This window comes from Hydractinia symbiolongicarpus, chromosome 1 (assembly GCF_029227915.1).
Source record: "Hydractinia symbiolongicarpus strain clone_291-10 chromosome 1, HSymV2.1, whole genome shotgun sequence".
NCBI classification, from domain to species: domain Eukaryota; kingdom Metazoa; phylum Cnidaria; class Hydrozoa; order Anthoathecata; family Hydractiniidae; genus Hydractinia; species Hydractinia symbiolongicarpus.
The window spans coordinates 19,035,962-19,050,402 of record NC_079875.1 but is presented as its reverse complement, the minus strand read 5'-3'; the positions used below and the strand labels follow the sequence as shown (position 1 = coordinate 19,050,402).

At 34.6% G+C, this 14,441-nt stretch overlaps 2 protein-coding genes across 2 annotated transcripts; both read right to left on the bottom strand.

Moving 5' to 3' along the window:
• Nucleotides 1–2,485: 2,485 nt before the first annotated feature.
• LOC130645177 (electron transfer flavoprotein subunit alpha, mitochondrial-like) lies at nt 2,486–10,817 on the bottom strand. The gene is made up of 12 exons (XM_057451075.1): nt 10,573–10,817; nt 10,297–10,464; nt 10,110–10,191; nt 9,948–10,030; nt 9,695–9,794; nt 9,505–9,615; nt 9,317–9,421; nt 9,146–9,214; nt 8,554–8,702; nt 8,435–8,480; nt 5,540–5,574; nt 2,486–2,580 (listed from the first exon to the last, which is right to left on the bottom strand). Exons 1-12 carry the CDS (start codon nt 10,597–10,599, stop codon nt 2,551–2,553), a joined length of 1,005 nt encoding a protein of 334 aa, XP_057307058.1. The 5' UTR covers nt 10,600–10,817; the 3' UTR covers nt 2,486–2,550.
• A 149-nt stretch (nt 10,818–10,966) lies between these two features.
• On the bottom strand, nt 10,967–14,011 carry LOC130645168 (synaptotagmin-7-like). The gene is made up of 4 exons (XM_057451063.1): nt 13,136–14,011; nt 12,411–12,746; nt 11,765–11,882; nt 10,967–11,687 (listed from the first exon to the last, which is right to left on the bottom strand). Exons 1-4 carry the CDS (start codon nt 13,733–13,735, stop codon nt 11,365–11,367), a joined length of 1,377 nt encoding a protein of 458 aa, XP_057307046.1. The 5' UTR covers nt 13,736–14,011; the 3' UTR covers nt 10,967–11,364.
• Between the last annotated feature and the right edge of the window lie 430 nt (nt 14,012–14,441).

The following is a 14,441-nucleotide window of genomic DNA, read 5'->3' as shown; positions in this document are numbered from 1 at the left end:
CTGTTTGACACAGTTTGGGGTTTCTTATGAAGTGCTCCACTGGCTGGGCGTTCAACGGCAGGACGCACAGTTACTTGTACCTTAACCCGGCGTTTTGACGTCAGATCCCCCGGCTAGTCTCTATAATAATAGCTGTCGTCTATCTGTCTTTGCGCACTGGAAATCGCAGTAGCGAGACAAACGAAATGCAGTATATTACCGTGGCTGATTAGTACATCTTGTCCCGTAAGAGGATAGTCGACGTGCAGACAAACCTTTGAGATGTGCAGTCGAACGTCATAACACTCAGCCGAACGTTTTGATGCTCAGCCGCAAATCCGCACGTCCGATTGTTCCAAATTATAAATGTTCGGCCAAATGTTTCAGAGAATGCGGCCGAACGTCATAATACGTTCGGCCGCGCATCTCAAAGGTTCGGCCTCATGTCGACTAACCTGTTACGTGACAAGATGTACTAATCAGCCACGGCAGTATATAAAGGACAGGCGAACCCGTGAATTTAACCACGGGCCATCGGCTAGTCTCTTTAATAATAACCATATTTTGTCTGTCTGTCGCGAGAAAAACGCCGTGTTACGGAAACACAAAATGCAATATATAGATCACTAGCAACCCCGTGGATTTTTCTACGGGTTGGCGACTAGTCTCTATAATAATAGCCGTATTCCGTCTGTCTGTTAGTGCGTCAAAAGCGACTTGTGTTAACCACGCACTAAATTACGCGCACCTCTCTCATCTTTTCGCTCCGATATTTTAAAGTTTTATTCTTATTTTGTCTTTTGCGTAGTTCAAAAGTTTAATTCAAAACGTTTTTTATACAAAATTCATGGTTAATTAACTTTTATTGTTCCTTCGGTGCAGTTTCTTTGTTATAAATAACTACACGGACAATTAACATTACGTTGTCTATTTCATTAAAAAAGCATAAAAAAATTATTCGCGCCTTTGAAAGGAAATTACCAAAAACAAGTTTTTGATAATAGGGAGAACAATAAATTTTAGAAGAATTTAGTAAGTGATTTTTTGTTTCATCTAAACATGAATTTGAATATTATTTTGTAAAATTTTGTTTCATCTTCAACCATTTTTATTTTTTTTGAAACAATAAAGCTGGATGTGCTTATTTTTTGCCGAAACTTATTATGTTTTTAACTGACCAAAAAGTGTAAGAAAATGTCAAATTTTGTTTTTTAAAAGCTATTTGCAAGAAAGGCTTCTTTTTTAACCTCAATCAGGTCGTAAAAATGCGTCAGTAATTGTTAAATATATAAATTTTACGAGAAAGCGGCGTAACACTACTTCCGATAATCTATACTAAAAAAAAAAAACGTGTAGTTTACACTGCTTCCGTGCCTATAAGTGTATAATTCCAGGAACCATGTCTACCACAGAGTAATCTCATAACAGGTGCGCGAAATAATTTTATAACAGGTGCGCGAAATAATTACGTCGGCTAATTTCCGTGGGTTGCTCCACGGGTTAAACGACTAGTCTCTTTAATAATAACCGTATTTCGTCTGTCTGTCCGCGAAAGACGCGTTCTATTACGAAATGTGATATATAAAGGACGGGCGACCCCGTGGATTTTTCACGGGTTAACGACTAGTCTCTTTAATAATAGCCGTCGTCTGTCTGTCTGTGTGTCCGCGAAAGCCGTGTCCCGTAACAGAAACACAAAATATTTAAAATGCGCATCAATACCAAATGCGATATATTTCTGTCTACTTTGTTGCAACGGGTTAATTTAAAGGACGGACGACCCCGTGGATTTTTCAACGGGCTAACGACTAGTCTGTATTATAATAGCCGTGGCATTTGCCCGTAGTTATCGGTGCTGTACGGGTCTGGCGGTAAGGAAAAAACGACTTGAGACGTCGTACTCCACCGAGAGTGGAAGCACTAGAGCAATACCCACTTGTCTGGGTGCGTGGAACCACGTGATTTACGTGTACTGTCTTCATTAGGCTACAAAAGGCCCTATTATAGCCTTTGGAGGCGTGTGCATGTACTTAGCAGTGTTCTACGGCCTGACGCTAAGGAAAACGACTTTGGACATGGAACTCCATTAAGACTGGAAGGACGAGACGATGACCAGCTGTCTGGGCGCCTGGAACAATGTGATTTATGTGCAGGGTTTTTATGACGCAGCAAAGGCCATATCACAGCGTTAGGAGGATGGTGCACGTAGTTAGCTGTGTTTTAAAGGCCTGGCGCTAAGGAAAAGGACTTGGGACGCCGTAGTACCGACCTTCTTTTGACCATAAGGTATTGGAAAGAGGATGTGATACAGCATCAGTCTGATTCTTCTTCAGCAAATTATTGCGTTAGATCTCATGGACAACAATTTCATTCAGTTGTGCCAAAGAGATCAAACTGGTAAAAACGTGAGAGACGCTAAGGAGGAGTTTGATTTCTTTTGTCTTTCATTAAGAAGTAGGTGTCTCATAATTTGTCACAAGTCTCCGCAGATTGTTTAAGGCGAACGTCTATTTGTTTTTATTTATATCAAAAGAAACCAAAAAACATTATATTAAAATACATTTTCAACCATTATAACTTTTCTGTGATTTCGGGAACAACCTAAAAGAAGCAAAATTACAAGGCTCAGTACATTCAAAAGTAATGTTAAAAATAAAAAAATACATGTATTTTAAAACTATTAGTCGGGCGGCGTCCACAAAGTTGAGCGCTTGTCCATGTGGACCATGTTGAATACGGTATGTCACAAATCCGGCGAGGGCTTAAGGCCATTCAACATTCATTTTTGATGATGTTGGATGAAATGCGGTATGGTTTGCTCATTTTAAAATATTTGAAAATTTCAAGAAAGTTGGAAGAATGCCTCGGCCTTTACAGCGACAAAACCTTCCCCACATTGAGCGTCAGGTTACGCAAAGGTTAACCCAAACATTTCTAGTTCTTAGAATGTTGTTTTGTGGGTGAACTAGCTGCTGTTTTGCCTCAAAGAATTGTGTTTACCAATAGTGTAAGACTGAACAACAATAATAAATTAAAAGTGTTCAAAAATAAAAATTCGAAGCTGGCGTATAGGTGAAAGGCATACTGGAAAAAGCTTTTCCTGCCATATTTATTATTTGTTCGCAGTAATATACGCAGTTTTTAAACATACTTGGGAAACATAGATTTATTTAAAGCAACAACAGCGGCAAAGCTGAATGACACTGGAACAGTTCAAGGCAAGTCAATTAATTAAAAAATAATATCTTCTCACAGATGTATTTTCTTGTATGCATACAAATGGAGATGCTTCTTTCTGAGTTTGTAGACTACAAACATTTCGAAACAAGCTCGTGTAAGAAAACAAACTTATCTGTGTTGTGTTTGATCGCGCTATCGAGCGCACCTAGCGTACAAATAAAGAAAAATTTTAAAACGGGCTGTTCGATAGTATTACATCCACATGAGGAAACAAAAGAAAGGAAGATATGGGATTATAATAAAAATATCAATTAAACGCAAAAAGAAAGCATTGCCTAAAAAATGAACTAATATATTTTTAACTTATCTTCAGTAAAACTTTTTGAAGGAGTAAGAAACAAGATATTTGTTGTCTATGTTGGCTAGCCAGCTAGACAGCATTAAAGTTGCCATAAATACACACTTAATATCAATAAATATTCATAATTTTCATCTACCATTGTGGCAGTTAAACAGTTAAAAATTATAAAACCTACATTTGTTGATAACCCATGTCAAAACAGCTAGTAAAAAATAGCGTCCTGAACTTTATCTAAACTAACCGCCTTTTTATGCAATATTTTGATTTTTCGCCAAAACGGCTGATTATGAAGATACCATACCGAAAAAGGCTTGTTGGTCAACTTGGGTTTTCGTTTTTGGCCCCAAAATTTTTCACATTGTTGTTTCTGGTTTCTATTGTTTCAAATTCAAATTACAGTTGTTTTTTTTCTTGTTAGGCAGTACGTCAGAACTGTTCAGTTAACCATTTTGTGGTTTTTTAAGGAAACAATTTTTAAATGGAATGGAAGAAAACAAACATGCCTGGTGAAGTGGTCCGCCCTAAAAAATTGTTTTCACTGAGCAAAATCACTAGAAAATTTCATTTACCTAACTCTTTTAATACAACATTTCAGAATTCGGATATAACCACCCCTGTTTTCAACATCATGTAGTGTAATTTTTCAATTACTATTATTTGACATATTTTGGAATTCTAAGTAGTTTGTTTTCCAAAATACGACCTTGGGTAGAGGCTGAAAATGTGACAAAACATAACAGAAGAACATCACAAGAAAAGCTGTGAATTGCTTGGAAGAGCCCTTACATCTTAATATTAAGAATAAGGGGTCTAAAGTCCTACTTGCTCCACCACGATAAAAAAATCAAATTAGTATGTTAATTCTAAAACCACAAGGGTGTGATTTATGAGTTTTAAATAATGCTGCCCTTGTTGTCTCACTTAGAAAAAATACATGAGGTAAGAAACCCCTTACGAATTACGTCAACTACAAGTAAGCCTAGTTCATGTATTTTTACACATTTGAAATATAAGGTACACTCTATAACTAGAGACACAGGATAGGGACCATACATTTAAGACATCCCCCGAGGGGGGATGTTTTGGGATAATAAGATGTTTTGGGATTGGGTGGGGGAAGGGTGTACATGGAATAAAACGTCACTTAAGCATAAAAATAAAATGTACATTATATACATGGTATGGTGGTCTATTTCTGATGTGCTTCGAACATTCAACAAAATCCTTCGGTTCTAGCACATGAAACAAAGTTCATAAAACCAAAACATGTGAATGCATGTAAGGCAGTCCTTAGGATGGTCGTCACAATAAGTAAAAACGTGATAATAGAATCTGTAGCACTTTTTCTTGATTAAGAAGGACAAGAGCAAAGAAAAACGATCAACGGGTGCTTTGTTGTCCTTGCAAAAATTCATAACATTTTGTTTTTTCTTCGTGAGAAAACTTTTGCTTTGCTTACACATGTTGACTTTTCTCCAAATTGATGTATTGCCTTGTATGTTATGAATGTTTTGGTTTATGCTAAATTCACACTGAAAAAAAAGATTTGCATCGCGGCCCCTTTTCACCATATATAATAGCCGCTAAGTGACATTTTCTTACTTTCGGTTTGCCGTATCCAAATTTGCCCAAACATTTTGCGTTGCCGCATGCTGAAATAAGCATTTTTTCATTGTTATTCTTGAATCACCTGTTCTTTTCTATTGTTGCAAAAAATATAACTTAATGTGAACAAAAAAACGCCGCAAGGAACTGCGTTTACAGTGTGAATTTAGCTTTATGCTGCATTGTATAAACGAATTTGATTGGTTAAAAATAAAAAATGTACAGGGATACGAAATTTTAAAATATCAACAATAAGGCTTTTGACAAAATATTGAGCACGTCCACCCGACTGGCTTGACATTTCCGCTACTGGAAAATAATTAAAGTTTTTGATTTAATATATAATGGTTTTTAAAAAATTAAAGGAATACCTACCATTATAAATTATATTATAGATGAAAAAGACGTGCTTACCTTAAAAAGATCGGCTACTAGTCCATAATCTGCCACTAAAAAAAGAAATAGAGCAGTACAAATACGTAAAAACATTACAAATGTTGCTCATCTAGCAAAACGAGTCCAAACCTACAAAAAGTCTTTTTTATTCAGTGAGAAATTAACCAATATTTGAGGCACATATTATATTATTTTAACAACTCCAGGCCCAACCGAATGCTTAGGTTTATGATAAAAAACGTGTAAAATATAAACTAGAAGACAGCATTCGTGCAAATTTTCGCCCCAAAGACCTTCTTTTAATAATCAACTGCATAGCCATTCGTCGCTATATCTTCATGCACAATTGGAGCAAAAAATTATGTAGATCTTCATGCACAATTTCAGCAAAAAATTATGTAGCTAAATTCTATTTTTTTTTTTTTTTTTATTTAGGAAAATATGATGATTGTAAACTGCAAACTTATTTTTCCTTCCCCATGTGTAACAATAGGGCTCTTCGCTCCTAGCTTTTTAGAAGCTCTATGCGTGGGGTGGTAGCACAAAAACTTACAGAGTTTCCTAAGTAATAACAAAATCACTTTTAAAAATCACCAAAATAATTTTTAAAATTTGTAAAAGAATAAGTTTTACTATTTAAATTTCTTTGCTGTAGCTAACCAATTCCAAGCTACCACATTTTTGTATTGGTTAGGAAATTTCTGCCATATTTTTTTCGTTTGTGAGAAGAATAAAAATTAAAAATATCAAGTTTGGTTTAGATGGTTAATGAAAGTAAATGAAGTTTTAAACTTTTAAAAAAAAGAAGGAAGACGAGCTTATTTCAAGAGAAATTTAAAAGTTGTGCCCATCTTCCGAGGTAAAAAAAATATTTGCCATTTTTACTATCTTTAACTGTTGCTATCTCAAACAATTCTGTCGTCCCTCCGGGCAGTTTGAAATTTATTACAAATATTTTCTGAAGTGCTTGCATTGTCTTAAAAACTTGTATCGTGTATCGTAAACCCGACACACAGCCCCTATAAACATAGCATTTATAACGGAGGGACTAAACGAGAGGTGGTTATTGATCCAAAGGGGACCTTAGTTACAATACTACACTTTTCCACAAAGTTTGACATGGATTATATGCATCTAAAGCTTTTTTAAAGACGTAAGGCTCGCCCTCAAAAGATAGAAGGAACCTTGCCTTGCGAAACCTCAACATAATAAATTCTACGTCAAGAGAAAATAAGACACAATATATTTATTGTGAGATCATCCAGCTATATCAACATGTATTTTTAGAACGTAAATAGATTTACACTAGTCGGTAGCCTGTGGAAAAATCCACGGGTTCGCATGTTCTTTTTATATCGCATGGCATACACCATTATAATGTTGCGACTGTAACATATTTTTTTTAAAAATAAATTTCCCGCAACGACAGCTGAAATAAAAACAGAGTTTACAAACCGTTGTTACTCCATTATAGCAAAAACAATCGGTCAATATTATTCTATTTTGCGGAATAAGTTTTTGTGAAAGTTAAAAAATTTATCGTGACACTGGCTGAGCGCTTAGTACAGTTAAACCATGTTGCACAGGCGTATGGGGATATTACCCTTTTGAATAAAACTTTCTTGCAGACTCTGTTTAAATAAAAACACAAGAAACTGCCCATTGTTAACACAGAGCTGAGCGGTTACTCCAAGTAAACAGTGTTGCACATCCGTACAGGTGTGATTACAGAGAAGGTTTAAAAATCAATTGTCACAGGGCTGATTCCTTAGTACAGGTAAGCCGTGTTCAATATGCGCATAGGCATAACAACCTTTTTCAAACAACAGTATGTTGTTAACAGTGGGCTAACCGCTTAGTACAGTTAAACAGAGCTGAACAGGCATAATACCCTTTTCCAAAAAAAAAACTTCATCGCAACTTCGGTTTAAATGAAAACACAGGAAACAGCCTGTCGTTACCCCTCCAGCTAAAGCAATTGCTCAGCTATTTTATTTGCAAAAAAGGAAAATAATAAAAGTTGTAGCTACCTAGCTAACTGCATTTAGCATAAGAATTATCGCTAAGAATATTGTTGTAGCCAAATTGCATTTTTATGCTCTCACATTTAGCCAAATATAGGAACTAGCTAAATGGCTATATCCTCAACATAAAAATAAATATTGGGTAGGATAAAAAGCTCTTATACCAAACAGAATAGGAATATGTAAGGCTCTAGCTAGCTCTAAGCTAGCTAGCCTTAAAAATCTTCGTTCCTAGCCAAAAATAAAACTAGTGCGTTTAAGGTCTGTACGTAGCTAAAAAACGCGACAATATATTTATCTCAGCATTAAAAACAAACAGAAAACAAATATTAAAAAAATATAAAGCTTTCAGAAGATAAAAAGGCAAACAGACCTACAAACCTCCCACACACTGAACACACACTGTACTTGACCATTTTCAAAATCAAAATGGCCTTCGTTTATTCAGCCGCGAAAATCTTGGATTCTTTTTTTTTTAACAATCAAAATGGCCTTCGTTAATTCAGCCGCGAAAATATATTTGATTGTTTTTTTAAGCGAAAAATCCTGGATTCTTTCTGGTCGCGAAAATCTTTGTTTTTGAAGAATCAGGCGTCGTGATTAGTATACTACGCGCAAGCGGGAAAACAAAGTCGCTAAAAATATATCGCATTTGGTATTGGTGCGCATTTTAAAAATTCGTGTTTCCGCCATGGGACACGGCTTTCGGGGACAGACAGACAGACAGACGGACAGACTAAAGAGATATATAACATCGTTTTTTTAGTCAAACCTAAGTAGTACCTTACACTTACAATATTCGTATAATGACCCGAGGATCACCCGATCATTTATTTACCGTGGAAGGAAAGAACTAATTTGCGGAGGGTAGTGATGATATTTTAAATACCTTGAAAAATTGGAGCTTCGGCATCTTTGTTAATAGCTACTATAGTCTAAAAGAAAGAGTATAACTACTACACTTTCTTATTTTAGAAAAAAAAGATGAATTTTAAGAAGGAGACATACTTTACTATCTTTCATACCAGCTAAATGCTGAATGGCACCCGATATAGCGACGGCAATATATAGGTCTGGAGCAACCATTTTGCCTGTCTGACCAACTTGCATGTCATTGGGAACATATCCCGCATCAACAGCAGCACGTGATGCGCCCACTAAAAAACAAATTCAGACCAAATGATGACATTTGCGGATATCGTAGAAGAACCTTTTCTCAACATAAAAGCCCATGGGATTTTATCTGATAGCGATTTTGAAAATTTCAATTTGGAAAATGCTCCCATACATAGGCCTATAAATATGCCGTCAAAATTTTAATAATGCGCCTATTGTTGGTTATGTTTCGAAGGAAGTTGCGCATTATTGCCTTCGTGTATTAAACTTAGGGGAGGGATAAGAGCTATTGTTTGTGAAAAAGATACCGTGTAATATGCTATTAAGGACAAGAAACTTATCTCAAAAAGGCTGGACATTTAATACAAGATTTTAGTATAAGAAAAAAAGTTGTTTGAAGGGCGTTCAATAAATGTTTACATCAGAATGAGATGTAATAACCACTGTATGCTAGCAATTTCATAAAAAAACTGCTAAAAAAAACCTGCAGCATTCAGCTTGTCAGCCATCTTGTACAATAATTCAAAATTCTCCCCACTTTTCAAACCGCGACCTTAAAAAAAGAAGTAGAAACTCCATGACACAATCTATATTATGTAAGAGCGCTCTCAGTGTACGTTTTTAACAATCGTAATACGTAACAGTTCTTTACTACCTCCAGAGACAACAATTTTTGCACTGGTAAGTTCGGGACGATCGCTAACACTCAATTCTTGACTTTCCCACACTGATTTTTCATCCTTTACTGTAGCCGTTTCGTCTAAACAACCATATTGAATCAGAAGAAACTAAACCCACAAAATAAAACTTTGCACACATACTAGTACGGAATTAGGTCCTTACAGTTTTCAGTAGGTGCACATTCGGTCGAAGATTCAGCGGCATCGAAAGCTGTTGCTCTGACAGTTATAACTTTCACAGAATCATTTGATTTGATGGTTGTGACAGCATTACCTAAATAGAGCCAAAAAAAATGTTGGATGACACGTACGGCTCACAGTTAACGCAAAAAACATGTCTTTAACAACTGAACCTGCATAAATTGTTCTGACGAACGTTTGCTCGTCTTTTATCTCAGAGATGTCTGATAAGGGTGCAACATCAAGTTTGGCTGCAACTCTGGGAAAAAGGTTCTAGAGAGAATTAAATGAATTTGGTGTCAGTTACCTAATGGAAAAAGCTTAGACTGATTTTTTCGATTTCATCAATTTTTTTTAAACAAAAATTATCACATACAACTTTAACAACTATAGTGTTTACTATAGAAGTTTAGAATATAAACTTACCTTTCCAAAGGAAGTAGCAGTAGCAAGGATATGAGTAAAGTTTAACTTTTTTTGAACATCTAGGACCAAGTTTGATAAGGTCTCTAGATATAAAACATCAAAAATTATCAAGAAGGACGGATTAGTAACTTTTTCAATACTGCTAGAAATCATAGCTCATACCTGGTAAGTACCCTTTATAGCAATCATTTTGAGCAATGAGTATTTTCGAAACCCCCTTTATTTTTGATAATTCAGATGCAGCCTAACATTAGAAAAGAATTCAACACAAATACACCATTTTGTTGTAAAGACAATATTTTTTTTTTATATTCCTTGGCTTTGCAAGTGAATAAAGAAAGCGACTTACAGGTGCACAATTAACCCCTGCTACCAGGCAAGTTACATCGCCTCCCAATCGATTTGCAGCTGTTATCGAGTGCAATGTCGCAGGAGTTATCTCAGCATCCGAATGCTCGATAACAACCAAAGTGGATGCATTGCGATGACAACGAGAAATACTTGTTACTAGTGTTCTCTGAAAAATAGAAATTGGGTATATAATACGAGTTAACGAGTTTAGACTTTAACTTTAAGAAGACTTTTTTAAGGAATAAACAGACTAGAATGTAAGTAAAGCACTCACAGAAAATTTCCATGGATTTCTAATCATTTTACTTCACGATCTTGTATTTATATTTTCTAAAAAAGTTGGAATTGTAGTGACAGTTTTTAATTCTGATAGGAAAGGTATAAAGAAATTCGCTTCCATGTGACCTTGTAGATTAGTTCAGTTTTAAATTGATTAAGAATAACTTGCTATCGCCTTCTATAACCTATACTTTTCAAGACAGAACGGTTCTTTGTGTTTAAAGTTAAAATTGCAATTTCTGATTCCATTGTCTTATCATTTTTTACTAAATGCAACCACAACTAAGCAACTGATGATTTCTGAGATATATCGCTTCAGTATCTTCTTGAATTTAAGCTGCCCTTAAACAAGTAACCATGTTAGCAGAATAAATTTAATTCACATTCAGTCGTTAAGCCATGCATTTCAGTACACCAGCTGTAAAGAAGACACACGGAATTTCTTCTAAAAAAATCCAATATTTAAAAAAACAAATATACAGCAAAAAATTGCATTTAATTTTTAAAAATTGTTTACAAAAGAAAAAAATTCTGTTAAAAATAATTTGTTATACAAATATATTTTGTAACACAAGTTAAAATGCTATAAAGAATCACAATCGTGTATCTATAACAAGAAGTAGGGAGAAAGATTTTTATGGCAACTACGAAAGTTGTATTAACAGTATGTGTACAGCTGCTTTTAGACGACTGCAACTAGCACTCACTGGGAACTTGAAAGAAGTTCTTATGCTTATTAAAAAACAGATACGAACAAAAATATAGTCCATATAGTCAATGGAGTATTCTAGATTACAAGTTTATGCCATTCTGCAATTTGTCTTTGCGGTGAGGAAATCATTTCATTAAAGTGTTGAATTTCATGGGGAGTCACTTGCCGTTGTCGACAATGATTGGCTAAAATAACATTTGCTATTTTCTCTTGTTTTAGTTTAGAGTCGTTCCGGATGACTTCAAAAAGAAAAATAAGAGAGTTAATTGTGGCATATGAATCTACTGGAAACACAACTCTCTCATTGAACACTGGACAAGCTGTCTTTTTTATGACTCTTGTTCTTCTTTTGTCAAGTACAACGCCATTATACATTAAACTGATCTTCACAAAGTAATCTAAAACATTAAATTATCAGTTTAAAACAATCTGTTATCCGTTTGAGAGGTCAGAATAAATTCAAACAACTCATTACCTAAAAAATGACCACCCATGTTTTCAGGGAGACCACTAGCCTTCAACACAGTTATGCATATACGAGAACCACTTGGTTGGTAGCACAACGACACTAACAGACTTCCGACATCTTTATCCTAAATTAAACCTGTTTTGCCATTATCAAATTTATTGATCAGTTACCTGATTTATTATTCAGTACATAGTCCAGTCAACCGCCCTGCTTGGCATTGTATTCACATTTCCCCTTATAGTACAGTCAAATGGATTAAAAATAATAGTCAATCCGCATTAAATTTAAATTAATTCTTACATATCTGGCACCATTGGGAGCAAATAACATACTAAAATCCTCACTTCAAGTTGCTATCAAAATGACTAAATGAGAGTTTTTGCACTTATTTAAATTAGATTTATTGTGAAATGATTGGAGAGAAACAAGAAACAAAAAACAAAAGGCGTTATATTTTACTTTAAAATTTGCCAAGATGATCAAAAAAACGTTAAAATCGGTCATGATGCCATTTTGCTATGAATGACATCAGAATGTCATAAAGCAATTTCTACAACGGTTCTGGAGTAAGACTTTAGTATGTTAATCTGCCTAAAAATTGCAAACTATATTGACTGGGACATTATTTGAAGAAATTTTTTCCAGAGCTTACCGGTTGCGTTTTTCTGACACTCAAATGCTTGCTAATAATTTCACCTTCTAAAGATACCTCATCCAACAATAAAACACAATCTGCCACAAATTCACTTCTGGAAAACCTGTCATAATCCAATATGACAAACTTTAAAGCAGCACCACATAATTTATCTATTGGACAACCAGTGAAAGAACAGGATTGTTCTGAAGGATAATTTAATATAGCAACGCGGAATCCAATCTTGTTTGTATCTTGAAAGGTATGGGCAGTTTGTGGATACAGATAAACTTTCACGAAGGGAGCAGTTATACCAGTCTCCTTTGACAATGGCAAATCAATACATTCCAGCAGCTGAAAAATAATACGTATAGAAGCAGGTGCAAAATAATGTTTGCACAAATTATTTGGCCCAACCCAAGCAAGGAATTTACAAGATATCTTTAAATTTGCAGGCATGAATTTATGAATAAATGCTGTAAAAATTAAAAAAGAAGAAGCAACTACCATTTTTTCACTATTTTATACGAGATTCTACTGGTTTTATTTTCTAGGGTGTTTTAATTTACATCACACTTAACAATCTTTTTATATAATTATACCCTTTATACTCTAACACGACACCTAAATGTAAGCATAATGGGAATTTTTTGAAGTACTTATTTTGAAAAATCAAACTATAATAGCTTTTTTCTCTCTGTATTTGACAGGAATTTGTAAATGCACCTCACTAATTTGCTCACGTTAATATATAGTTCTTTTAATCCATGTTGATTGTATTTCAGTGATAGTTTAATCTTTCCACTGGCACAATGCGAAATCTTGTTCTCAGTCTTTGGCTTTGTGGTTAAAAACTGTGATGCGGCTGCTTTCTTTACTGCAGTTCTCCACAAACCATCTGCATTACGATCTTTGCTAACAAAAACCTTCTCCGCTGGGGCAGAAATGGAGCGGGAAAAAAAATACTTCAAATCTTCCTTGTCATTATTTACAGGTGTATATGGAGTCATTGGTGTGTTTGGTGTTTTGGGAGGAATAGCAAATTCAACATGGTGCGTAGGGAAGCATTTTCGTTCAAGAGATGGATTCTCTTCTATTGTTTGTTGTCTACTAGGCAAAGTTATTTTAAGACTGGGCTTCTGCCTTAAACTAATTTTTCTATACTGGTTTTTAGTATGGTGACTTTTAACATACATATACAAGCATATGACAAATAAACCCAAAGTTACAACTATCACAGCTAGCACCACTGTAGCAACAATTCCATCAAAATTATTGATTGTGTTTTCATTATTTCTGGAAATACTTTTGTGAAAGTGTTTTGGTGAGTATTTTCCATTCATGTGTGAAAAGAAGAAACATGTTCACCAACTTTGAAAAATGTTCTTATCTAAAACATAATGAAAAATTATTTTAAAAAAGAAGCAAATTTTCAAATTTTACCAGATAACCAATGATTTCTAGTACACATCATCGCCACACAAATTTATATAGTTATTTTTAGTATACAGCAACCACTCATCACGCACACTCTGTATATCTAAAGTATCTTCAACACAACAACAACCTTTGTAATCAAAACATATATCCTGTGAACGTTAAATCAAAGTAATTATGCATTGATTATTTCACTTAATATAAGAATCTTCAAAAAAGGAGAAAAAAAAATATGAACTGAAAAATCTTTGTTTACTTTTATTGCTTTTACAAAATTATGAAGACTTAATGAATCACATTGCTTGAACAAGTGTCAACTTTATAGCTTTGTTTTCTAATATATTAAATTTCTTGCAGTTTCTTATTTCAGTAACATATGTTTATTAGAATTAATTCATTATGGAAACTAAAAGTTGGAGTTCATTTTAAGTTCAGTATGCCGTGGGAGATCAGATAGATCATGGAGCATCATACTTTGACAACCCTAAAAGGGCAGTCAGATACATGAATTTCTAGTTCAAGAAAGAAATTTACCCTAGGAAAAAGTTACATCTACCCACCATCAATGAGTTACAACTTCATCTGTTAAACTTGGTGACATTGTTAAATTAT